The 23899-nt window shown below is 45.1% G+C and overlaps 1 protein-coding gene across 2 annotated transcripts in view; it reads left to right on the forward strand.

Moving 5' to 3' along the window:
- The first annotated feature begins 7423 nt into the window (after positions 1-7423).
- Positions 7424-23899, forward strand: part of EPHX2 (epoxide hydrolase 2) — a 58716-nt gene continuing 42240 nt past the window's right edge. The window contains exons 1-2 of one of the 2 annotated variants that reach the window (XM_082656150.1): positions 7424-7543; positions 21526-21610. In XM_082656150.1, the coding sequence (XP_082512276.1) occupies positions 21581-21610 (30 nt within the window). In that variant the 5' untranslated portion in view covers positions 7424-7543; positions 21526-21580. Of the gene's footprint in view, positions 7544-8477; positions 8711-21525; positions 21611-23899 lie in introns of those variants that run through there. The other variant, XM_082656149.1, reaches the window with a different exon arrangement.

Consider the following 23899-nt stretch of genomic DNA (forward strand, 5'->3'; position numbering starts at 1 on the left):
ACTGTGCTTGTATCGCTGCCATGTACCAGTGTGTCTAGACCATCCTGTGCCCCATACCCCAACTCAAGTCAGCCTCTCTTGCCCGCATCCTGAATGCTGGTTCCATTGAAGTCAAGGTGATGTGGGCTGATTTCTTTGTCCATCTTCCTACTGCAGCTGGTTTTCAACTTCTCACCCCCACTCTATTCTTTTCACAAGTCCCACCTTCTCCATAAAACCTGCTTCGATTTCACCCCACACTTCTCCGCCATCTGGCACAATCCCAAGCATGGGAGTCATTGCGCTCCCATAACTGTCAACACCCCAAAGAAAGTCTCTTGATTGAGGAAATGAAAGTGTCTTTTCTTCCAAATCATTTCATCAGAGGTGCTTAGGGAAGAGAGAGCCTATTTCTAGCTTTTATATTTGATCTGCTCAATACATCAATTAATCGCAGAAGCTTGCCATCTCAAGGTCGGGTGGAATCTTAAAGGTCATTTGGATTACCACACCAGCTGATCATTTTCCTCCACAAATTCCAGCCTCAGAAAAAAACCCAGCAACGAAGAACTTGCTGTCTTCCAAGTCAGTGAATAACACTGATGTCTGTTAGCCTTTGTTAAAGCATACAGAGTATTTACTGAGTGAATAAATAAATGACCAAAGAGGAATAGTGGTAATAAAGACATAGAAGCAGATTCAACAAAGTAAAGCCAATAAGTCCTGAGACGGAGCCACCCTCACCAGTGGGAGGGGGTGACTGTCACTGGGCTCTGAACGGCCCCAGCAGGGACAACCAAAAGACTAAAATTTTTCTAGAAGCAGGCAACTTCCAGCATTCTGACATACCTCCCTCCTAAGTGCCCAGAAGCTGCTGATCTGCTCATATCACTTTGAACCGCCCTCACAATGTCCCCAACACAAGCTCGGGGGCACCTTTCTTACCTGTGACCACAGAAGACAAGCCATTCAAAGAACAGAGTACCAGCCTGGCTTGGAGGTCCTGGTCAGCTGGCCAAAGTCCCCCCAGAATGGAAAGGCAGGTGCAGGGCACAGCTGGGTGTCTTCATTTCCCTGTCAAAAGATGCTGGGACAGGACATGCCTTGGCGGATGAGGGAGACCTGACACTGAGAGTCAGATTGGCTTCCTGGGGAGGGCTGGACAAGTTCTGAAGACAGGCTGCTGTGCCCAGGCTCCCAGCTCTGGTGACCAGAGAAGCCGCATGCAGGTCCTGCTGAGGAGGACAGCACGGAGAGGCTGGCACGGATGCTTCTGCAGGTAAGAGCCAGGCGGGTCCACAGGAGGGACCGCCAGCTTGGCAGGCACACAGACGCATGCTCATTCCCTCTCTCTCTCTCTCTCTCTCTCACACACACACACACCCTCTCTGGAGGGAAGGGGGAGGAGCCTGTGACTATCTAGTCCTTGTCCAGTGGAGACCAACAGCAGATTACTTGCCGTCTGGTTACGAAGATGCTTCGTTCTTTGCTCTGAAGGATCCTGCGCTCCAGGATCACTTCCTGGGGTCCCCCAACCTCACCCATAGATGGGGAATCTCCTGGGTCTGTCTGTCAATAGAGCAGTACAGCTCTGAGTAAAATAGGACCAAGGACAGAGCCGCCAGTCAGCAGCCTGCGGTTCTCTCCTTCCCCTTCTCCCCTGCAGGACCCCGGCTCCCTCGTGCTGCCACCTGGTTTGGGGGCAGCTTGCCTGTTTCCTCCTCGGCCTCCTTGCTGGTGACCTTGCCTTCACTTTCCCAGAAAAGGAAGTTCACCTTCCTTCAAACCATAAATTGACCCTTTGCCTCCTTCTCCCCCGCATCAGATCAGGAGTCCTTTTCCTCCTGCTGTGCGTGGCGAAGCGTGGCCCTGTGATCCTGCCGGTGGCCCCATCTATCAAATGTCGCCCGGCTCTCTCGTATCTCCCTCTCCCTCTCGCTTGTTCCTTCCCCTCAGCCCATAAGGAAGCTCATTCTCCATCCTAAAAACACTCTGGGGTCTGCACCTTGCTATCTCATCTCCCACGTATTGTTAAAAGCCAAGGATGCAGGACATGACTGCCAGGGTTTAACTTCTGGTTGTGCGGTTTGGGACAGGTCTCTAGAGCCTTCCGTGCCTCAGTCTCCTCATATGTAAAAGGAGGATATGAATACTGGCTCCACTTCATAAGCTTGTAATGAGGAGTAAATGAGTTAGTATAAATAAAGGGCTTAGAAAACTGAAATAATACATGATATATATGTGTACGTATGTAAATATCGCTTGGCCAAAAAGATCGTCCGGGTTTTTGTAAGATCTTCAGAAAACCCAAACGCACTTTTTGGCCAACCCGATATATATGTGATATATACAAATATGATATATACATGCATATATTTACACATGTGTCTATGATTGCTAGCATTATCTTTTGAGAATATTAGAACACATAAAAGTAACCACCAACATTCCCACTATCCAGAATTAACAAATGTTAATATTTTACCATAAGTACTTTCATATTGATATATATGTATATCTGTGTGTATATAAAGTTATGCAAGTATTAAATGCATAGAGAGAGAAAGCTAGGAGGAAGGAAGGAAGGAAGGAAGGAAGGAAAGAGGGAAGGAAAAGGGAAAATAATAGATTGTATCAGCCAGGGTCTTTGGTTTGAGCAATAAAAATCTATTGATTAATTTAAGCAGAAAATGATTTTATTAAAGGGCAATGGGAAGTTCACAGGTGTACTTACAAAGCTGGAGAACCCCCCCCCTGGAGCACAGGTGAGAGCGAGGGAAACACCAGCCAGACTAAAGCCCAAATCACAAGCTATTACCAGCATAGTGGGCCCTGCTGCTGCAGAAGTGGATGCAAAACCTTGCACCATCTGTCACTGGTGCTGCTGTCACTGCTGTCCCTGGAAACCAGCCACTCCTGCTGCTGTCAGAATTAATCCTCCTCTATTCCTACTTCATTGTGTCACTAGCTCCCAACACAAAGGTCAGGATAAACGCATCTGATTGATCATGGGCTCGTGAGCGAGATCCATGGAAGGCTGAGGAAGCAGGAATCTGGTGTTTGGAACTATGTGAAAGGTGGCTTCTGCCACATGCAAGGTGGGAACTTTCCCAGAATATTTGAAAGGAGTTTAAATGCTGGGAAACTCCCACAAATTTGCTCTTTGGCTCCTCCCACCAATGCACACCCAACTTTCCATAATTACACTTTGAAAAACATGCTCACACCTACCCATTCTGTTCTAAAATGTGTACCCAGGATTTGTTTCAATCAGGTATGGTAAGACGTGCAGACACGGGAATGACTGTCACAGAGGAAGAAGTTTATACTCACAGATCCCCAGAGGCAGGAATCATGGCATGTCACATAGGGCCACACGGGGAAGCACATGGGCCAGACAGAGGGCAGGAAGGGCAAAGGAGAAAGCATGGCCCAGAGAATGTATTGGAGTTTCTGTAGGGAAGGGAAGGCAGGACAGGGTCAGCAGCCTAGGACTGGATAGCTTGAATCATTTTTGTGGGCTGTGGGTATAGGGGTGGTCTCCGGTGGTTCAGTACCTGGCCCTGGGGTGATTCACTGCAGGGGAAATATTGGCCCGGTGTGAGAGAGAGGTAAAGGAGATGGCCGGGGGTGTGGACTTGAGATTGGCTGGAGGGTTTGTAGTATGATGTCTGTACTCCCCTGAAGGCTGGATCACTGGGAAGATGTAAACAATTTTGGCCATTAGTTGCCTTGTTTGTAATGCATACCAAACGGACCAATAGTGAATCTAAGAGAACACAGTTAGAACACTAACACAAGACAGCCATTCCTCACAGACACAAAAGAGCTCATCGTAACCCCAAAGGGACAAAGTCTTACATCTCGTCGGTTACTCCAGTCAGCTCCAAGTCTTGCCTCTCTAGTCAATGCACTTTCTTGCTCTCATCCTGACACAAGGTCATCTTGAAATTCTGTTTCTTATGGAACAAACCATAAAGTCCATCAAAAGCATACTGCATATAAAGTAATGGAGTGGGCAGAAAATAAAATAGATTAACAAAGTAAGGAAGAAAAGGCAGGCACAGCCTTCGTCATTGTAAAAGTTAGAGTTGGACCCTATCGCTGAAGTGCTCGCACTACGAGTGTCAACTATAGCGCTGAAACTATTGCCGCCGAAAGCAGAGGGTCACAGGGCCTGCTCCGTCCCTGCCAGCTGGGGACCACGGCTGCTGCTGCCACCCCGAAACTGCCAACCAAAACGTTTCTCGTCTTGGCCTGCTCACCTCACCAGCTCCTGCTGTAAAGTCTGGACTGGGTACGTCTGATTTGCTGAGCTAAGCTCACAGGCCTTCACCTGAGAACGTGAGCCCTTAGCATTTTTGGATTCTATGGTCAGAGTGGCTCTTCCTTCTAAGATTCATAAGGTGGCTACGTCTTACAGGGTTCTTCTTTGCAACCACAGACATTTCTCTCAGTCTTATAAGCAGAAAGGGTCTCGTTATAGGATACTGATATCTCACAGCATCTCAGGGAGGACAGGAGAAGCAGGTGTGGAAACCACACAGCCAAGAACAATGCAGTGACAGCAAACCACACCAGGTACAATTTTAACAAAGCCATCACCGTGTCACCCCACTGGCACCATGCACAGCCAGAGCTAGACTGGAGAAGCTCCGTCTCAGCCTCCCCAGAGAATCTGAGAGAGGAGATAGATGGTCCCCTGGGCTGGACAGCTGGTGTTTGTCAAGGGCAGTAAAATCGAAGCTTTGTTCTCACCCAGACACTCCAAGGACAAAGCTAGTGGCAGAAGCTGAGCTCCGCTGAAATAAAGAGATAAGACGGCCACTCCTGAGGTCAGGAAAACTTCCCTGACTGCACATGCGCAGGAAGGCTCCTTGTGGGTCAGAAAGGGAGGGGATGCCACTGCATAATAAGTGTGGACATGCACCCACAGGCCTCTGCAGTGGGATCCACCTTAACAAAAAGTTGCGCATGCATGTTGGGGAGTGTCCTGGGACCAGTCAAGTGTGAAAAAAGAAACAAGATAATTCGCCAAGTGTAAACAAAGACCTGGAAGGACTGCCCTATGTAAGTGATTTAAATCACCTCCTTACCGCCTCCTCATTCAGGACTCCAGGACTGTTCTCTGGGTGTGTATTTCTGCCTTGCTTCTGTCTTAAATAAACAAACTGCTTCTCTGTGGGCTCTCCCACAGGTTATGCCGTGTCTCTAATAATAAACTTCGTACCTGTTTTTACAGTTTTTGCCTCCTGGAAACATTCTAGCTTTCAAACGGGGTAAAGAATCAGGGCCACTTTGCCTATGACCTCTAGCCCCTGCTGTCTCTCCGAGATCAAAACTAGATGCTTCTGCTACTGCTGTGGCTGGAAGAAAGTTCCAGTTCACACAGCTGTTGCTTCAGTTTGCTCATTCCCATACCCAACTCTCACGTGACTGGCAGAGCCCATGTCACGTGATCAGTGTTAAGGGAGCCCAGCTAACGTGGTGTTTGTGGAGGCTACCTTAAGAAGGTAAAACTCAAAATGTGAGATATTAAATTAGAGCGATGTTTGAAGGACATTGTGCATCTCTGAATGATAGATGTCCACTACGGGGCAGAATTTTCCAAATGTAGCAAGAGCTTATAGGTGTTGGCAGCCAAAACAATGACAAAGAAGAAACACGACGAGTAGCCACTATCAATATTCCCTGTCTCATTTTTCTCATTGTCCCACAAACAACTGGCAACTCCTTGAATTCATCATTCCACTAAAGTGGAAACTTCTTGGTCATCTCTATTTTTTGTCTGTTTTATTTACCAGTGAATCCCAATTGCCAAGAAAGCACGTGGCACATAGCAGGTGCTCCCTACATATTTGTTGAATGAATAAAAGAAATTCATTTGCTGCACGAAAGAAAGACAAAGCTTCAGGTGGAATGTGGGTTTAGAAAACAGCTTGAGACAACTTTAAGGTTGATTCAAACACCTACAGCAGGAGAAGCAGCAGTGTGAACCTCTCTCTCAACCACTAGGAATTAAACAGAGTGTTAAAGTAGCGTTGGAAAACCAAGGCCTAGCAGGAGGTGGGAAGGGGTAGCAGGGGCAGGAAATCCAACACGAAATCTAATGAGTTCAGTGTAATGAGTTCAATACAAATTTAGTGACTGACGGCAGACGTAACTTCTGAATTTTCACGACTACATTAGCCATGTTTTATGAATCCGTGCTATCACCTAAAACAAATTTTATAAATATTCAAATTAGCAAACATAAGGGTTAGGATGTACATTTCAAAAAGATATCCCTTTTCCATAGCCCAGCTGAGTGAGCTCTCATCTTCCCGTACCTTGGGTGGCAGAAAGCACAGCGGGACAATGACCCATGACAAAGAGCAGAGCACAATAAAATGCAGTCGAGACCTCTAATCTTTGCCTCAGCAATTCATCCAGGAAGCTCCGTAACTCACCAGGTGCTATAATTTACAGCCCAGGAATAAACAAAGGTCCGTAAGACAGCTCCATAATTTCCTCTTCACCAAAGATGATTTCCATCTAAAGTGGAGTCTCATATTCTAAGTTTCTTTTTTTTTTTTTAAGGGGGATTTATAAAATCCGGTTCGGTCAGTGTGACCTTTGTCTTCACTTTGCTACATTTTACAAACACATACATGTATTCCTAAACAGTACTGCACCAGTCAGGCAACAGAAATCACTCTAGTTAATTTAAATAGGGAGAGATTGAATACAGGAAATTAGGAACCTGCAAAATCTTTGAAAAGAATGGCGTAGTGAGCCTCAGACTGGGCCTTTAAGAAAGTCTCCCAGAAAAACACCACCACGGATGTGGAAGCTGTCACCTCTGCCCCAATCAGCTGGCCACCACTGGGACTGAGTTCAAGGACACAGGGGTTAGCTGGAAACCAGGGGTCCAAGTTCTTTGAATTGAGCAACTGGAAGGGAAGGCCCTTTAGTAAGACCAGGAGCAGGCTTGGGAGGTGGGAATGCAGCCAGAGTTCTGTTTCAGTCATGAGAAATTCGAGATAACCTATGAGATATTCATGAGGAGGTGCTGAATAAGAAATTGCATATGCAAGTGTGGAGGTAAAGGGAAGCCTAAACTGGAGATTTCAATTTAAGTGGTTTCATACTACATAAGCAGGCTGTCATTTGCTTTCTTTTTTTTAACTCAATTTTACTTTTGAGATCACCAACTTCTTGAGTGACTACTGTATGTATTCACTTTAACCCTGACTCAGTCTTCAAATCTAGGGTAATCTAGCATCTATCTCCAAAAACTCCACTGAAAGTGTTCTGAAACAGGTCACCCAGTGTCGTCCAAGTGCAATATCGAATTTTTTTTTCAGTTATTTCTACAACATTTGGGGTGGTTAATTATTTCCTGCTTCTCAGGAGCTGATCTCAGAAAACACTAACTGTCTCAGGCACAATCCCAGAAGAGGTTATAAAGCAAGAGAAGCAAGTGTGGTCCTGGTTCACTAGAACAAGACACCCCAAGGCAGACTCATTTCTCTTGTCGATCAGACTGATGGTTGGTAGATCAAGTCTTTCTTGATTTCAGCAGGTATCTATCTCTTCTAGCTAAAGGGGGGAAATATCTTGGGTAAATTCACAGATGACACTGTGAAGGAGGGAGGGAGGTCTTCGGCACCTATGTCCTGAGCTGTGCTCATGGCAAGTTGGAACATCAGGCCAGGAGTATGTTTTAATTCATGGAGCTGACTACAAAGGCACAAAGAGTCCAACAACCCATTTGCAAGCACAGCTCGGACACTCCTAAGGCTTAGGTTTTCCAGAAACACAAATGAGCCAAGAGTGTGGTTTAAAACAAAGCTCAAACCTTTTTAGGCAGCATTAGTACAAGAAGGCTGTACAAAGGGGTAATCATAGTTCACATGTATTCCTTCTAAACTTCATTTCACAAGAGACTGGGATGGACGTATTCTGGGTTGGCATACAATACCTGGAGCATGATATTTTATTCTCGAAATACATTTTGCTTTGACAAAGAAGAGTGTGACTAGAGGCTCATGGTCAGGATAGTGACAGACCTGTAACTATATGTACAGAATCTAGAAAAGAAGGGCAACAAAGCTATTACTTTACTAGATATGACAACCAAAACGAATATAGAGGATCCAAATATTTAATGAAGAAACTTTTGGCATCTCTCTCTCTCTCTCTCTCAAGGGTCTGTGGCCTCTGGCTCTTTCTCAGGCCCGCTTTCTCTCCGGGCCGAAGTGAGATTCTAGCCCCAGGTCCAGGCCCCGGGAGGCGGTGGAGATGGAGCCCGGGCCGCGGTGGGTGCGGGTACATCAAGTGAAGCCCGGTGGGACGAAACGCCGGCGGCAACAAGACGAGGGGTTGGGGGGGCTGTGGGGCGTGGTCAAGTCCGGGACAGGGGGCGAGGCGGAGGCCAGGGCAAGGGGGTTGGTGGCGCCGGGGCCAGAACAGAGGGCGGGGCGGAAGCCGGGGCAGGGGCGGAGCCGGGGCCAGGACAGGGGGCTTGGGCGGGGCCGAACTCGACTTGGGAGGCCCCGTCGGCTCGCCGCTCTGGTCCCGCGCCCCGGCCTTCGTCCATCTCCTCGCAGCGGTCTGTACTTGGGTGGAAGGCTGAGGTGCAGGCAGTCATGGCGCTGCGTGCTGCCGTGTTCGACCTGGACGGGGTCCTGGCGCTGCCCTCGCTCGCCAGCTCCTGGGACCGTGCGGAGGAGGAGCTGGCGCTGCCCAGGTAAGGGGACCCGGGCCGCTGCCCGCACTCAGAAGCCTGCGCGGGTGTGTCCGGGCGGCAGGAGCGCGAGCCCTGGGAGAAGTTGCGTTTCGGGACTCCCAGCCCTGGTTTCAGATTGCTGTAGGGCGAGAGCGCTAGGTGAAAGGTTAAAACAATTACTCGACCCTAAAGTACCACTGTGTGTAACTAGATCCACTGTCTTTCTGAATGCTGATTATTTAAATCTCTCTAAGGACTCCAAAATTGACCTTTATATTGAAAGCTTTTCTTTTTTTGTGTGTGGTACGTGGGCCTCTCACTGTTGTAGCCTCTCCCGTTGCGGAGCGCAGGCTCCGGACGCGCAGGCTCCGGACGCGCAGGCTCGGCGGCCATGGCTCACAGGCCCAGCCGCTCCGCGGCATGTGGGATCTTCCCGGACCGGGTGCCCTGCATCGGCAGGCGGACTCTCAACCACTGCGCCACCAGGGAAGCCCCTGAAAGCTTTTCTTAAAGTAAGAGAAATTGCTCCGCGAGCTGACTGCTGCCCGCTTACTTCTCTGTAATGGAATGGATCTTAAAGACCTAAGCTGAGGTTTCTAGAGAAAAAAGTCCTGTGCCCTGCACATTATAACAGCAAACCAGAAACGGCCCCAAAGCCTAAGCACTGGAAAATGGTAGACAAGGAAGCATCACCAGTAAACGTGACGTTCAGGAAGAGATTTCAGTGACATCAGAAAATATCTGTTACAATAAGTGCAAAAAAACTAACCCACCAGAGTGTACAACTATTTATACAACATGGAAACTATGGAAAAACTATTTTTCAACTATGGAAAAAAGCTACATGTTGAAAATGCCTGGAAGAAATATACCAAAATATCCCTCTGGCTGCACCAATTTACATTCCAGTCGGCGCTGTACAAAGGTTTCCCTTTCTCCACATCCTTGCCAACACATATTATTGCTTGTCTTTTTGATAATAGCCATTCTAACAGATATGAAGTGATATCTCACTATGGTTTTGATTGCATTTCCTGGAAGCTCTTTTAACCACGGTGTTGTTTCACTTTATTTTTTTTTGGCCCATAAATTTTATTTTTTTTAAAAGACATAAAAATAGAGTAAGCTACAATATGAGATATGTTTGTACCTGTGACCTCGTCAATGTGGGAGTGAACGTGACTTGTGAATATATAAGTCACAAGTATACTTGTGAGTATACCAGTGAATATACTTGAGAGTATATTTGTGAGTACACAGGTCACAAGTGTACAAGTTTACAGATGTGGGGAATTTCAAAGAGCACTGGTCTCTGAGTCAGACCCACGTTAAAATCTCAATTCTAACACTTAGCGTTGGGTGACCTTGCTTAACCTGACTTAGTCAACTCAACTGAGACCTTAGTGTTAGTCTTAAAATAAGAAAACACCTCCCCTAGAAATTTTTGTGCTAGTTAGATTAGATGACGTGTAAGGTGGGTGGGTAACTGTGTTCCTGATACATCTTTTTATTAAAGTCTCATGCACATTCAGAGTGATTTTTGGGCATATTTCGTTCATCTAGTGTGACACTGACTCACACATTCTCCCTGTGACCACGGTCACGATTGTTCCCAGAAGCCATAAACAGGTTATAGCAAACCTAGCTGACCCCAGGAGGTCAGAGTCTGTGACTTTGACCTTATTAGCCTATGGAGTCTGTGAACTAACCATGAAGGTGTGAATTCAGACAGTGAGCCTCAAGGGCCTACCTTGCACTGGGCATTTCCAACTTGCTTGCTATCCGGTATAAAAACTCAGACATCCACAGGTGCCATAGTTCAAAATGAAGGCAGTGCCATGAGAGGTACACAGTTCTTAGTTGCTTCAAAGGAGGGAGAGATTAGGTCTGATCAGGGGGAATCAGGAACCAGAGGCAGACCCTGAGAAGACTGATAGGATGCTGATGAGGAGAGATGTGAAGGGAGGACTTTCCAGGTGAGCAAAGGCTGGGAGGTGGAAAGCAAGGAGAGTTCACAAAACACTGAATATTCCAGCCTAGCCAGACAGGAGGGAAGGCATGAGAGGGAAGTGAGGAAGTTGGCTGGGCCTGCATTGTAGCACCACGCGAAGGTCAGGCTGAGTGCGTACCTAATTTGATAGCAGTTGACTCTGAGTTGAGCTGGGGTGGAGATGTAGTAAAATAATTGTTGCTCACAATCAGCTGCGGTGATGGATCAAGTACATCGGCAAGAGGAAAGAGGCCACCGCTCCCGGTTTAAGATTTGAGAGTTTGGCAGCTGGAAGGGGGAACAGTGTGGAGAGATGGTGAAGCCCGGTGGAGACTGGAACGGAAGCAGACGAGACCTTCTTGAGCTAGGAGTTTGCAGGGTCACTGGCATGGAAGACGAAGATGAAGATGAAGAATCCAGGCTGCAGGGGCCAGAGGAAGCCTGTGAGAGGCTGGTGTTGAAGCTGAGAGTGGATTAGGGGGTGAGGGCCCAGACATCTGTCAATACCTGCCTGAGGACAAGGTGGTGCGGGGGCCAGTGGCTGTGCTGAACTCCAGCAGTGGAGAGATTGTTGAATACCTGGGGTGAAACAGAGGGATGCAGATTCCTCCAGCATCATACAGGGGAAGCAGGGAGAGGGAGCTCCAGTCTCATCTGTGGTCCTCCAGAGCAGAGGCCGCGGAGGGTGTGCTTGCTGGAGATGGTGGTGCCTTGGCAACGGCGGCTGACATGATCTGGAGGAACCAGGATGGTTCCCTGAGATCCAGATCTGACCTGTAGACAGTCATCGTGTGCTGCATTTAATACCTTCTCACCCAGCCTCGTGGACGGTCTGCCTGGCACCACTGGACTGACTGAACCCTTGGAATGATTAAAGTGTCAGTTTCTTTCAAAAATGTTGACCCTAGAACTTGAGGTGCTCGCCATATGCACTGCTCAGTGAACGTTTTCTGAGCACGAGAAACAAGTGACCAGCCAATACAGAAAGAGTATTTGAGAACCAGAACTTCCTACTCATATCCTGTGTGCCGTTTCAGGAAATATTTATTGAATGTTTCCAGGAGCTTCTGGGGCAGTTCCCAGATTTGGGGTTGCTCTTTGCACCTCTGGGCTTCTCTGTACTGTCTGAAGCATCTTTCCTCATTTTTAATTTTACATATGGGTTTTGACAACTGATAACAGAAATGCATTCTTATTATGAATATATTCAAATGAACAGAATAATGTAGAACAGGAAAGATCAGTGCCTCTTCACCTTTCCTTGTTCCTTTCCCCATCCCAGATATCATCTTAGTTGATACATAGTTCATTTATCCAAAACCAAGGGTTTCGTTTGTTTGGTTTCATAATTTTGGGGCAGTGAAATCCGACCTGTCTTCATGTGGTAGCAAGTCTGATCTGAACAAGCATGAGGCTTACCACTATCTATCCTACTACTGTAAATAGTCACACATCTCACTGTAAACATATTAATGAGTTTGATGATGAAGGCTGCTGCAGGCTCTCCGGGAGAGGGTACTTAATGTGTGGTATAGCCCCCATTTTACCTTAACAATCGGAAAGATTCTGACTTTTGAAACTCACGTAGTTCTGAGGTTTCAAATAAGGGATCGTCAGCCTGTCACTTATTTATATGAATTTACAGACACATTTACGCATAGAGTGGTAGGTAGGTAGACTGGTAGACAAGTAGGTTAAAAAAAAAACAATAGAATCATAGAACATATATTGTTCTAGGTTTTCATTTTTTTACGTAATTTTAGCTTTCATTCGACGGTTGGATATCTTTTGTGTCCATTTACATAGATCTACCTTGCTCTTTTTAACCACTCCTTAGTATTCCACAATACGGAAGTGCTGTAATTTATTTAACCATTTTTCCCTGTTGGTGGACATTTATTTATTTGTTAGTTGTCACTGTTACAAATAATGTCACTAATGTTTCTGTAGGGTAGTTTTCTAAAAGTGGAGTTGCCAAGTAAAAGTGTATGTATTTACATTTAAAATATTGACAGATCCTGCCAAGCTGTTCAAAAAATGCTGTACCTGTCCCGACATTGCATGAGAAGGCCAGCCCAGATCCTCCCTGCAGAGGAGATGGTTCTCTTAAACCCTTTTTTTTTAAAATAAATTTATTTCTTTATTTATTTTTGGCTGTGTTGGGTCTTAATTGCTGCACACAGGCTTTCTCTAGTTGCAGCGAGCGGGGCCTGTTCTTCATTGCGGTGCAGAGGGTTCTCATTGCGGTGGCTTCTCTTGTTGCAGAGCATGGGCTCTAGGTGCAGTTGTGGCATGCGGGTTTCAGTAGTTGTGGCTTGCAGGCTCTGGAGTGCAGGCTTAGTAGTTGTGGCTCACCAGCTTAGTTGCACCACGGCATGTAGGATCTTCCCAGACCAGGGCTCAAACCCGTGTCCCCTGCATTGGCAGGCGGATTCTTAACCACTGCGCCACCGGGGAAGTCCCAACCCTTTTAAACTTTGGCCAGTCAGATGAAGGAAAAACATTACCTTGTATCAGTCTGCATTTTCCTCTCCACTGTTCATTGTTGTTGGCTATTTGTATTTTTTCCTTTGGTGTTTACCTGTTTATACCATTTGCCCATTTTTGTATTGGATTGTCACTTTCTTCTTGGTTTCTAGGAATTCGTGATTTCTACCATGATTTATGTTTTCCACTTACCATGTGTTCTGCTACTTCTTTTTTTCTCCCTTCTTTTTCCCATCTTTAGTTGGGTTGATCAAGTTCTTTTCTTCCAGCTTCCCTTGGGGAAACATCTTGTTTCTAGTCTTCTTACTGATACATTTTGTTTCTCGTTCTCCTTAAGATTACTTTTGTTTTTTTAATATGCATATATAGTAACTCCTACTATTAACATAATCTTTTCTGTCAGCAGACATGTTCATTGCTACCTGTGTTTTTCCTATCAATATAATGATGAATTTGTCTGGTGTTTGTCCTGGGTTCCTAGTACAGAGCTTCTAAAAACCCTTGGGATTTCCTGAGCGATCAGTGTGTCTTTGTTGTGCTAATGAGGTTACTCACCTGGTGGGAGGCTCTGCAGAGCTTCCTAATGCGGGCTGGTCACCAGAAAGGCCCATCTCTGTGATTAGAGGTTTGAGACTTTGTACCTGCCAGAGCCCTAGGGAGGGGAGAACCCTGGGGATTTAGTTCAGACATGTAGCCAATGAGTTAATCAATCATGCCTAATGAAGCCCCAATAAAATCTCTGTACACTGAGGCTCAGTGGAGCTTCCTGGTTGGTGACCGCATCAATTTGCCAGGAGGATGATGTGCCCTGATTTCATGGCGAGAGGGCCCCGATGCCCTGTGCGCCCTCGCAGACCTTGCCTCCTGTGTATTCTTTAAAATAAAACTTAATAGTAAAACTTAAAAGTAAGTAACACTTTTCAGTGTTCTGTAAGTTGTTCTAGTGAATTATCAGAACTGGAGGGTTGTGGGAACCCCCAAATTTGTAGCCAGATGGTCAGAAGTATGGGTGGCCTGGAGAACCCCTGAGACTGCAGCTGGTGTCTGACGTGAGGGCAGGTCTGTGGAAGACTTGCCTTCAACCTGTGGGGTCTGTGCTAACTCTGGACAGGTAGTGTCAGGATTGAATCGCAGTACACCCATCTGCTATTGGCCAGTTGGGGTGGAAACAATAATAACATTTCTGCCCCACACTGCCACAGCCAGGTTACTTAACCATCCTTCCTTCCAGCCTCTCGTGCTCACTCTCACCAGAACTTTCCCCAGGCAGGTAGATTACTTTGCTTCCAGTTTTATCATGAGACAAATCTGCTGCTTCCAGCTCCTTTGCCTAATACAGTTGACCCTTGAACAACACAAGTTTGAACTGCGCAGGTCCACTAGTACATTGGTTTTTTTGTTTGTTTTCAGTAGTGAATACTACAGTACCACACTATCTGAGGTTGGTCAAATCCAAGGATTTTGAGGAACCACGTAGTCAGAGGGCCAACTATGGGTTATACAGGGATTTTTGCAGAGGGTCAGTGCCCTAAACCCCAGTGTTGTTCAAGGGTCAGCTGTACATTATTAGCTATGAATGTATGTATTCAGTAGGTGAAGATTCCCTTTGGGGAACAACGATTGAATTCTAGATATAATGGTTGAGTCTCAAGAGTTCAGGTGTGCAAAAATCACTAGTAACGATGATAGTAAACAGTGTAAGATTAAATTTCATATACAACTAATGTTTTCTGGATGATTGAGGAGGATACAAAATGTATGCAATATAATCTGATTTAAAATGATGGCTGGGAGGGAGAAAGAGGAGTATTGTTTAATGGGTTCAAAATTTTAGGTTGTAAAGATAGGAAGACGAAGAAGTTCTGGAGATGGATAGTGGTGATGGTTGCACAGCAGGGTACTTAATGGCACTGATCTGTACACTTAAAAGTGGTTAAAATGGTCAGTTTTAGGTCCATCTTGTTTAATGTATCATTTAAAGCTTGAGTTTCCTTCTTTATTTTCATTTTGGTTGATCTGTCCATAGGTGAAAGTGGGGTGTTAAAGTCCCCTACTATGATTGTGTTACTGTCGATTTCCCCTTTTATGGCTGTTAGTATTTGCCTTATGTATTGAGGTGCTCCTATGTTGGGTGCATATATATTTGCAATTGTTATATCTTCTTCTAGGATTGATCCCTTGATCATTATGTAGTGTCCTTCTTTGTCTCTTGTAATAGTCTTTATTTTAAAGTCTATTTTGTCTGATATGAGAATTGCTACTCCAGCTTTCTTTTGATTTCCATTTGCATAATATATCTTTTTCCATCCCCTCACTTTCGGTCTGTATGTGTCCCTAGGTCTGAAGTGGGTGTCTTGTAGACAGCACATATATGGGTCTTGATTTTGTGTCCATTCAGCCAGTCTATGTCTTTTGGTTGGAACATTTAAACCATTTACATTTAAGGTAGTTATCAACATGTATGTTCCTATTACCATTTTCTTAATTGTTTTGGATTTGTTATTGTAGGTCTTTTCCTTCTCTTGTGTTTCCTGCCTAGAGAAGTTCCTTTAGCCTTTGTTGTAAAGCTGGTTTGGTGGTACTGAATTCTCTTAGCTTTTGGTTGTCTGTAAAGCTTTTAATTTCTCTGTCGAATCTGAATGAGATCCTTTCTGGGTAGAGTAATCTTGGTTGTAGGTTTTTCCCTTTTATCACTTTAAATATGTCCTGCCACTCCCTTCTGGCTTGCAGAGTTTCTGCTGAAAGATCAGCTGTTAACCTTATGGGGATTCCCTTGTATGTTATTTGTTGCCTTTCCCTTGCTGCTTTTAATACTTTTTCTTTGTATTTAATTTTTGATAGTTTGATTAATATGTCTTGGTGTGTTTCTCCTTGGATTTATCCTGTATGGGACTCTCTGCACTTCCTGGACTTGGCTATTTCCTTTCCCATATTAGGGAAGTTTTCAACTATAATCTCTTCAAATATTTTCTCAGTCCCTTTTTTTTTCCTCCTCTTCTTCTGGGACCCCTATAATTCGAATGTTGGTGCGTTTAATATTGTCCCAGAGGTCTCTGAGACTGTCCTCAATTCTTTTCATTCTTTTTTCTTTATTCTGCTCTGTGGTAGTTATTTCCACAATTTTATCCTCCAGGTCACTTATCCGTTCTTCTGCCTCAGTTCTTCTGCTATTGATTCCTTCTAGAGAATTTTTAATTTTTTATTGTATCGTTCATCATTGTTTGTTTGCTCTTTAGTTCTTCTAGGTCCTTGTTAAACGTTTCTTGTATTTTCTCCATTCTATTTACAAGATGTTGGATCATCTTTACTATCATTACTCTGAATTCTTTTTCAGGTAGATTGCCTCTTTCCTCTTCATTTATTTGGTCTGGTGGGTTTTTTTCTTGCTCCTTCATCTGCTGTGTGTTTTTCTGTCTTCTCATTTTGCTTAACTTACTGTATTTGGGGTCTCCTTTTCACAGGCTGCAGGTTCATAGCTCCCGTTGTTTTTGGTGTCTGTCCCCAGTGGCTAAGGTTGGTTCAGTGGGTTGTGTAGGCTTCCTGGTGGAGGGGCCTGGTGCCTGTGTTCTGGTGGATGAAGCTGGATCTTGTCTTTCTGGTGAGCAGGACCATGTCCAGGTGTTTTTTGGGGGTGTGTTTTGGGGTGTCTGTGACCTTATGATTTTAGGCAGCCTATGTGCTAATGGGTGGGGTTGTGTTCCTGTCTTGCTAGTTGTGTGACATAGGGTATCCAGCACTGTAGCTTGCTGGTCATTGAGTGGAGCTGGGTCTTAGCGTTGAGATGGAGATCTCTGGGAGAGCTTTCACTGTTTGATATTACATGGGCCAGGAGGTCTCTGGTGGAGCAATGTCCTGAACTAGGCTCTCCCACCTCAGAGGCTCAGGCCTGACACCCAGCCGGAGCACCAAGACCCTGTCAGCCACACGGCTCAAAAGAAAAGGGAGAAAGAAAAAAAAAAAGACAGACAGACAGAAGGAAAAATAAAATAAAGTTATTAAAAAAGAAAAAAATATTAAAAAGAAAAAAGTATTAAAAAAATAGAAACAAGAGAGCAACCAAACCAAAAAAACAAATCCACCAGTGATAACAAGTGCTAAAAACTATACAAAAAAAAATAAAAAATGGACAGACAGAACCCTAGGACAAATGGTAAAAGCAAAGCTATACAGACAAAATCACACAAAGAAGTGTACCCATACACACTCACAAAAAGAGAAAAAGGAGGAAAAATATATATTTATAAAATTTTAAAAAAAGAAGAGAGCAACCAAATCAGTAAACAAATCTACCAATGATAATAAACTTTAAATACTAAACTAAGATAAGCATAAAACCAGAAACAAATTAGATGCAGAAAGCAAACCCCAAGTCTACAGTTGCTCCCAAAGTCCACCTCCTCGATTTGGGATGATTCGTTGTCTATTCATGTATTCCACAGACGCAGGGTACATCAAGTTGATTGTGGAACTTTAATCCGCTGCTTCTGAGGCTGCTGGGAGAGATTTCCCTTTCTCTTCTTTGTTCTCACAGCTCCCGGGTCTCAGCTTTGGATTTGGCCCCGCCTCTGCGTGTACGTCACCTGAGGGCATCTGTTCTGCACCCAGACAGGACGGGGTTAAAGGAGCAGCTGATTCGGGGGCTCTGGCTCACTCAGGCCGGGGGGAGGGAGGGGCATGGAGTGCGGGGCGAGCCTGCGGCGGCAGAGGCCTGTGTGATGTTGCCCCACCCTGAGGCGCGCCGTGCGTTCTCCCGGGTAAGTTGTCCCTGGATCCCGGGACCCTGGCAGTGGCGGGCTGCACAGGCTCCCAGGAGGGGCAGCGTGGATAGTGACCTGTGCTCGCACACAGGCTTCTTGGTGGCGGCAGCAGCAGCCTTAGCGTCTCATGTCCCTCTCTGGGGTCTGCGCTTTTAGCCGTGGCTCGCACGCGTCTCTGGAGCTCATTTAGGCCGTGCTCTGAATCCCCTCTCGTCACACACCCCGAAACAATGGTCTCTTGCCCCTTCGGCAGGTCCAGACTTTTCCCCGGACTCCCTCCCGGCCAGCCGTGGCGCACTAACCCCCTGCAGGCTGTGTTCACGCCGCCAACCCCAGTCCTCTCCCTGCGCTCCGACCGAAGCCCGAGCCTCAGCTTCCATCCCTGCCTGCCCCGGCGGGTGAGCAGACAAGCCTCTTGGGCTGGTGAGTGCCAGTCGGCCCTGATCATCTGTGCGGGAATCTCCCCGCTTTGCCCTCCGCGTGCCTGTTGCTGTGCTCTCCTCCGTGGCTCTGAAGTTTTCCCCCTCCGCCACCCGCAGTCTCCGCCCGCGAAGGGACTTCCTAGTGTGTGGAAACCTTTCCTCCTTCACAGCTCCCTCCCACTGGTGCGGGTCCCGTCCCTATTCTTTTGTCTCTGTTTTTTCTTTATCTTTTCCCTACCCAGGTACGTGGGGAGTTTCTTGCGTTTTGGGAGGTCTGAGGTCTTCTGCCAGCGTTCAGTAGGTGTTCTGTAGGAGTTGTTCCACGTGTAGATGTATTTCTGATGTATTTGTGGGGAGGAAGGTGATCTCCGCGTCTTACTCCTCCACCATCTTGAAGGTTCCCCGCTAATCTCTTTCAAGGGTTTTAATTTCTCTTAATTTTGTAGTTTTTAGTGTAGTGTAAGACGTAGTGTACACGTCTTTCATTAGATTTTTTTTGTTCGTTTGTTTTTTAATTTTAAGGTAAATGATATTTTAAAAAAATTTCATTTCCAATTGTTTGTTATCATTTCTTTTAAACCATCTCTTTCCTGTCCTCAAGATTTTTATTTTGATCTATCTTTAAGTTGACTAGAAGTCTTTCTTGAATTTTTTTTCCAGGAAAGCCGTGATAGCAAACAATTGTATTAGTTTTACCTGTCTGAAAGTGGTTTGTGTGGTTCTCAGCTTATGAATAATCAACGTTGTGGTCGGACCAGCCCTTGTGGTTCTTACTGTGACTGCAAGACGCCCTTCAGGAGTAGTCATCAGGGAAAAAAGTAAAGGTTTGTTACTTACAAGACCTGGAAATCACACAGCACTCCTAGGGCCACACAGTGAGGATGTGAGGAGAAAGAGAGCGAGCACATGGGCCCGAATTCTGCTTTTACTGGGGATCATGGTGGGGGCCACTGTGGTTTTGTGGGCTCACTCTTTATTGGCGAATTTAAAACCAGAGCAGGAATTTAAAGCATGGGAAGAGAAAAAACCAAATGGCCCAACTGGTCAGTTATTGAAATCAACCAAGATCTCTAAAACAAAGGACCTCACTGGACATAAAGTAAGTTGTCTGTGGATGGATTTGGGGTGTATTGTTTCTTGTTATCTTTTTATCTCAGTGTCTCCTGAGTATTACTCCACAATCTTCTTACATTTAAAGTTGCAGAATAGAAGGCTGTTATCAGTCTGAATTGTTTTTCTTTTGTGTATAATCTGTTTTTCTACACAAAATGTTGTCTGTTATACTTTCTTATCCCAGGAATTTGAAACATTTCCCTACCCTATACCTGCTGTGGTTCTTTTTTCATTAATTTAGCCTCGTGTTTGGCGAACACTTTTGATTTGAGAGCTCAGATTTTTCTTCAGCCCAGAGACATCTTCTCCCCTTATTCCTTTGACTATCGCTTCTCTGATCTTTCCTTCTGTGATTTTTCTTGTTTATTGAAGGAACTTGGCCTCCATAGGTCTTATCTTTTTGCACATTAATTTTAATTGCTTCATCATTTTACTCTTTGTTCTTGGAAAATTTGGTGGGTCTTCTGATTCACTAATTTCATTTTCTGTAATAGCCATTTGACTGTTCACTGCTTTTATTAACCTTAAAATTTGAAAGTCATGCTTTCCAATGCCAACAACTTATCTCAAATTGCTTCTTTTTAAAAAAATACTGCCTGCTTTTGTCCTATAGAGTCATTGACATCTCCTTCCTCTAGAGCTGTATTCTTCCTTCACTTCCCTTCTTTTATCAGCCCCTAATCTTCAGGCAGAAAAAACAATTTTCCCTTTGCTTTTCCATCTCACTCACCCACTGTGTAATAGTTATTTGTTTATATGTTGCCTCCCTTGTTCTCCTGTGAGCTCCCTAAGAATAGATCCAAATTTTTCCATTTTTATATGACGGCATCTGGCACAATGCCTTGATGCCTTCGGTCCTCAGTGCAAGATTGTTGAGTTGAACTGTATGTTGCTCTTTGAAATTGAACGGCAGCTGGGGAAGGGCACGAGGGATCCTTTCGAGGTGATGGAAATGCTCTAAAACTGCAGTGTGGTGATATTTGGACACCTCTACAAAGTTACTACAAGTCATTGAATCGTACACTGAGAACATGTGAATTGGGTGTTATGTAAGCATAATTTAACAACGCTGTTTTTTTAAAAAAGACAACTGATGACAAAGATGTGCCAAAGCTACTGCTGATGCTGGAAAATGGAGCAAGGCTACAAATAGTAGGGATATATATATATATTTTTTGTTTTGTTTGGTTTGGTTTGGTTTTTTGTTTTTTGTTTTTTTGCGGTACGCGGGCCTCTCACTGCTGTGGCCTCTCCCATTGCGGAGCACAGGCTCCGGACGCGCAGGCTCAGTGGCCATGGCTCACGGGCCCAGCCGCTCTGCGGCATGTGGGATCTTCCCGGACCGGGGCACGAACCCGTGTCCCCTGCATCGGGAGGCGGACTCTCAACCACTGCGCCACCAGGGAAGCCCGGGATATATATTTTTTTAATGTTTTGTCTAAAGTTGATTATTGTTACCTGCAAGAGGGTTAGTCAGGTAAAAGGTTGTTGACTGTTATCAGATACGAAGCTCCCAGATATTTGTTCTCTTAACATGGGAATGGTAAATACTTTTAACTGGGTTGCCGATCCCAGTCCATTGTAAATATTTGCCTGGGACACTGGACTAAGAAGGATCATAAATCAGTGTCTGGATGCAGTGGTATAGGATGTGGTGATGGGTTATTAAAGTCGGCCAGGGATTCAGAGTTGTGCGTGCATGCCAGGTACGTGCCATCCATTATATGGCTGGTGTCACCCAGCCAGCCATGCTGGGGTAGCTCAGCCACCACTGGGTGTGGGAAATGATCAAGAAAGTGGAATGGGACCTTATGTTTTGTAATGTAGGGAAGCGAGAGGGCAAAGAGCTGCTCTCTCTGTGTCTGCTACTCCTCAGGACCACATATAAGAGATGGATATGAATTGAGGCGTATTAATCACCTAGGGTTACCAGAACGAAGGACCACAGACTGGGTGGCTTCAACAACAGTTCCAGAGGCTAGAAGTCCAAAATCAAGATGTCTGTCCCCTACCTGCCGTTGTGATGAAGTCATCTGAACGTTCCTGATGCTTCTTTGTGTCTTGCAGTGGCTTTCTGAATGGAGCTTTCGTGAAGGGAGGCCCAGATGGTTCCAGCGCCCGCATGATGAAGGGAGAGATCACATTTTCCCAGGTGTGGCGACCCCTCATAGACCCCCCTTGAGAAGGTGTTCTGTAACTACACACCCATCTCCCCTGCTGACCGTAAGCTCCGTGAGGGCAGGGCCATGTCTGCCTCACCCGTTTACCCCTTATAACGCTTAACTCACAAGACTGGGCTGGAGACATTTCAGATTGTTTATTGTCTCTTTGATCCAAGCAGAGGGCCACACCCCAGTGATTAGGAAATTTCCAAGCCCTTGAAGATCTATGCCAGGGAATTACAGCAGCCAGAGTAGCTTTTTTTTTTTTTCCCCCTTAAGCTGTGGTTAAATACACATCACATAAAATTTACCACCTTGATCATTTTTAAGTATACAATTCGGTAGTGTTAAGTATATTCACGCCGGGTAACCAACACCACTGTCCATCTCCAGAGCTCTTTTCATCTTGCAAAACGGAAACTCTATACCCATTAAACAACGCTGCCCATTCCTCCTTTCCCCAACCTCTGGCAACCACTACTGAACTTTCTGCCTCTCTTTAGCTACTATACATATCTTATATAACTGGAATCATGCAATATTTGTCCTCTAGTGACTGACTTATTTTGCTTAGCATGATGTCTTCAAGGTTCATCCATGTTGTAGCATGTGTCACAATTTCCTTCTTTCTTAAGGATGAATGAGATTCCATTGTATGGGTAGACTACGTTCTGTTTATGCATTCATCTATCGATGGACATTTAGGTTACTTCCTCCTCTTGGTCACCATGTCTAATGCTGCTAGGAACATGGGTGTACAAATATAAGTTTGAAATCTTGCTTTCAGTTTTTCTGGATATATATCCAGAAGTGGGATTGCTGGATCATAGGGTAGTTTTCCATTTTTAATTTTTTGAGGAACCACCATAGTGTTTTCCATAGTGGCTGCACCATTTTACATTTTCCTCCCAACAGTGCACAAGGTTTCCAGTGTTTCCACATCCTTGCCAACCTGTTATTTTCTGTTTTCTTGATAGTAGTCATCCTTAGAGTACTTATTTTCAGACAAGGGCCACTGGGTCGGGGGAAGTTTTGTTAATTACTAACTATAAGATGGGTGGACTTTGGAATCTGATGTCGGGATTTGGAGCATAGCTCCCACTTACAGACGCGTGAGCACAGCAAGTCACAGAACCCCTCAGCGTCTCAGTTTTGCCACCTGTAAAATGAGATCGATAAGATGCTCCGTCTCCTAGGTTGTTATGAAGCTTGAAAAGTGCTTAGCACAGTGCCTGGCACGTAATCAGTGCTCAATAGATAGTAGTTATTGTTGTTACTACAACCTCGATTTTTTAAAATTGAAGTATAGTTGGAGATTATTTTTAAATAAAGTAATCAGGATCTAAAACCACTTGAATTCTCAATTAGTGCCTCGGAGAAGAAAGGCTATTGAGAATCTACTCTATGAGCACACAGATAAAGCAGTCTGGTTTTTTTTTTAATTTATGAATTGCAGCCACCTATCAGTCTAACAGAGAACTTGGGGCCCATCATAATAGAAAGCAGAGCCCACCTTTCCAGTGAAGACAAGTGTGGTCTTAGCGTGGGGAGTGTAGTGAATTGTGGCCACTTTAAAACTCTCTGTCTTTCACACACACACACACACATATTTTGGCAACTCGTGAATGAAAACTGTAATGATACCATTGGGGATAAACATTACTGAAGCGTGAATCAATAAAAAAAAAGCTGCAGTAATACTGTTGGAAGGTAAGGAAAGGGAGAAGTGGTATGAATTTCATTCATTTACATGTGACTATACAGTTTTCCCAACACCATTTATTGAAGAGACTGTTCTTTCCTCATCGTGTACTCTTGGCTCCTTTGTCATAAATTAATTGACACGTGAGGTTTTTTTCTGGGCTCTCTATCATTCTGCTATTGATGGGTATTTGGGTAATTTTTAGTTCGGGACTATTATACACGAGACAAGAGTGCTACTATGATAGTGTATAAATCAACCATCCATTCTGCTATTAATGGGTGTATTCGTTTGCTAGGGCTACCATAACAAAATACCACAGACTGGGTGGCTTAAACGACAAAATTTATTTTCTCATAGCTCTGGAGGCTAGAAGCCCAAGACCAAGGTGTTGGCAGGGTTGGTTTCTTCTGAGGCCTCTCTCCTTGGCTTCTAGGTGGCCGACTTCTCCCTGTGTCCTCACATTCTTTCTTCTGTGTGTGTCTGTGTCCTAATCGCCTGTTCTTATAAGGACACCAGTCAGGTTGGATTAGGGCCCCCCGACGTCATTTTTGTCGTGGTCCGAATGCAGGTTGGA

This window comes from Grampus griseus (assembly GCF_964374135.1).
Source record: "Grampus griseus genome assembly, chromosome: 6".
NCBI lineage: Eukaryota > Metazoa > Chordata > Mammalia > Artiodactyla > Delphinidae > Grampus > Grampus griseus.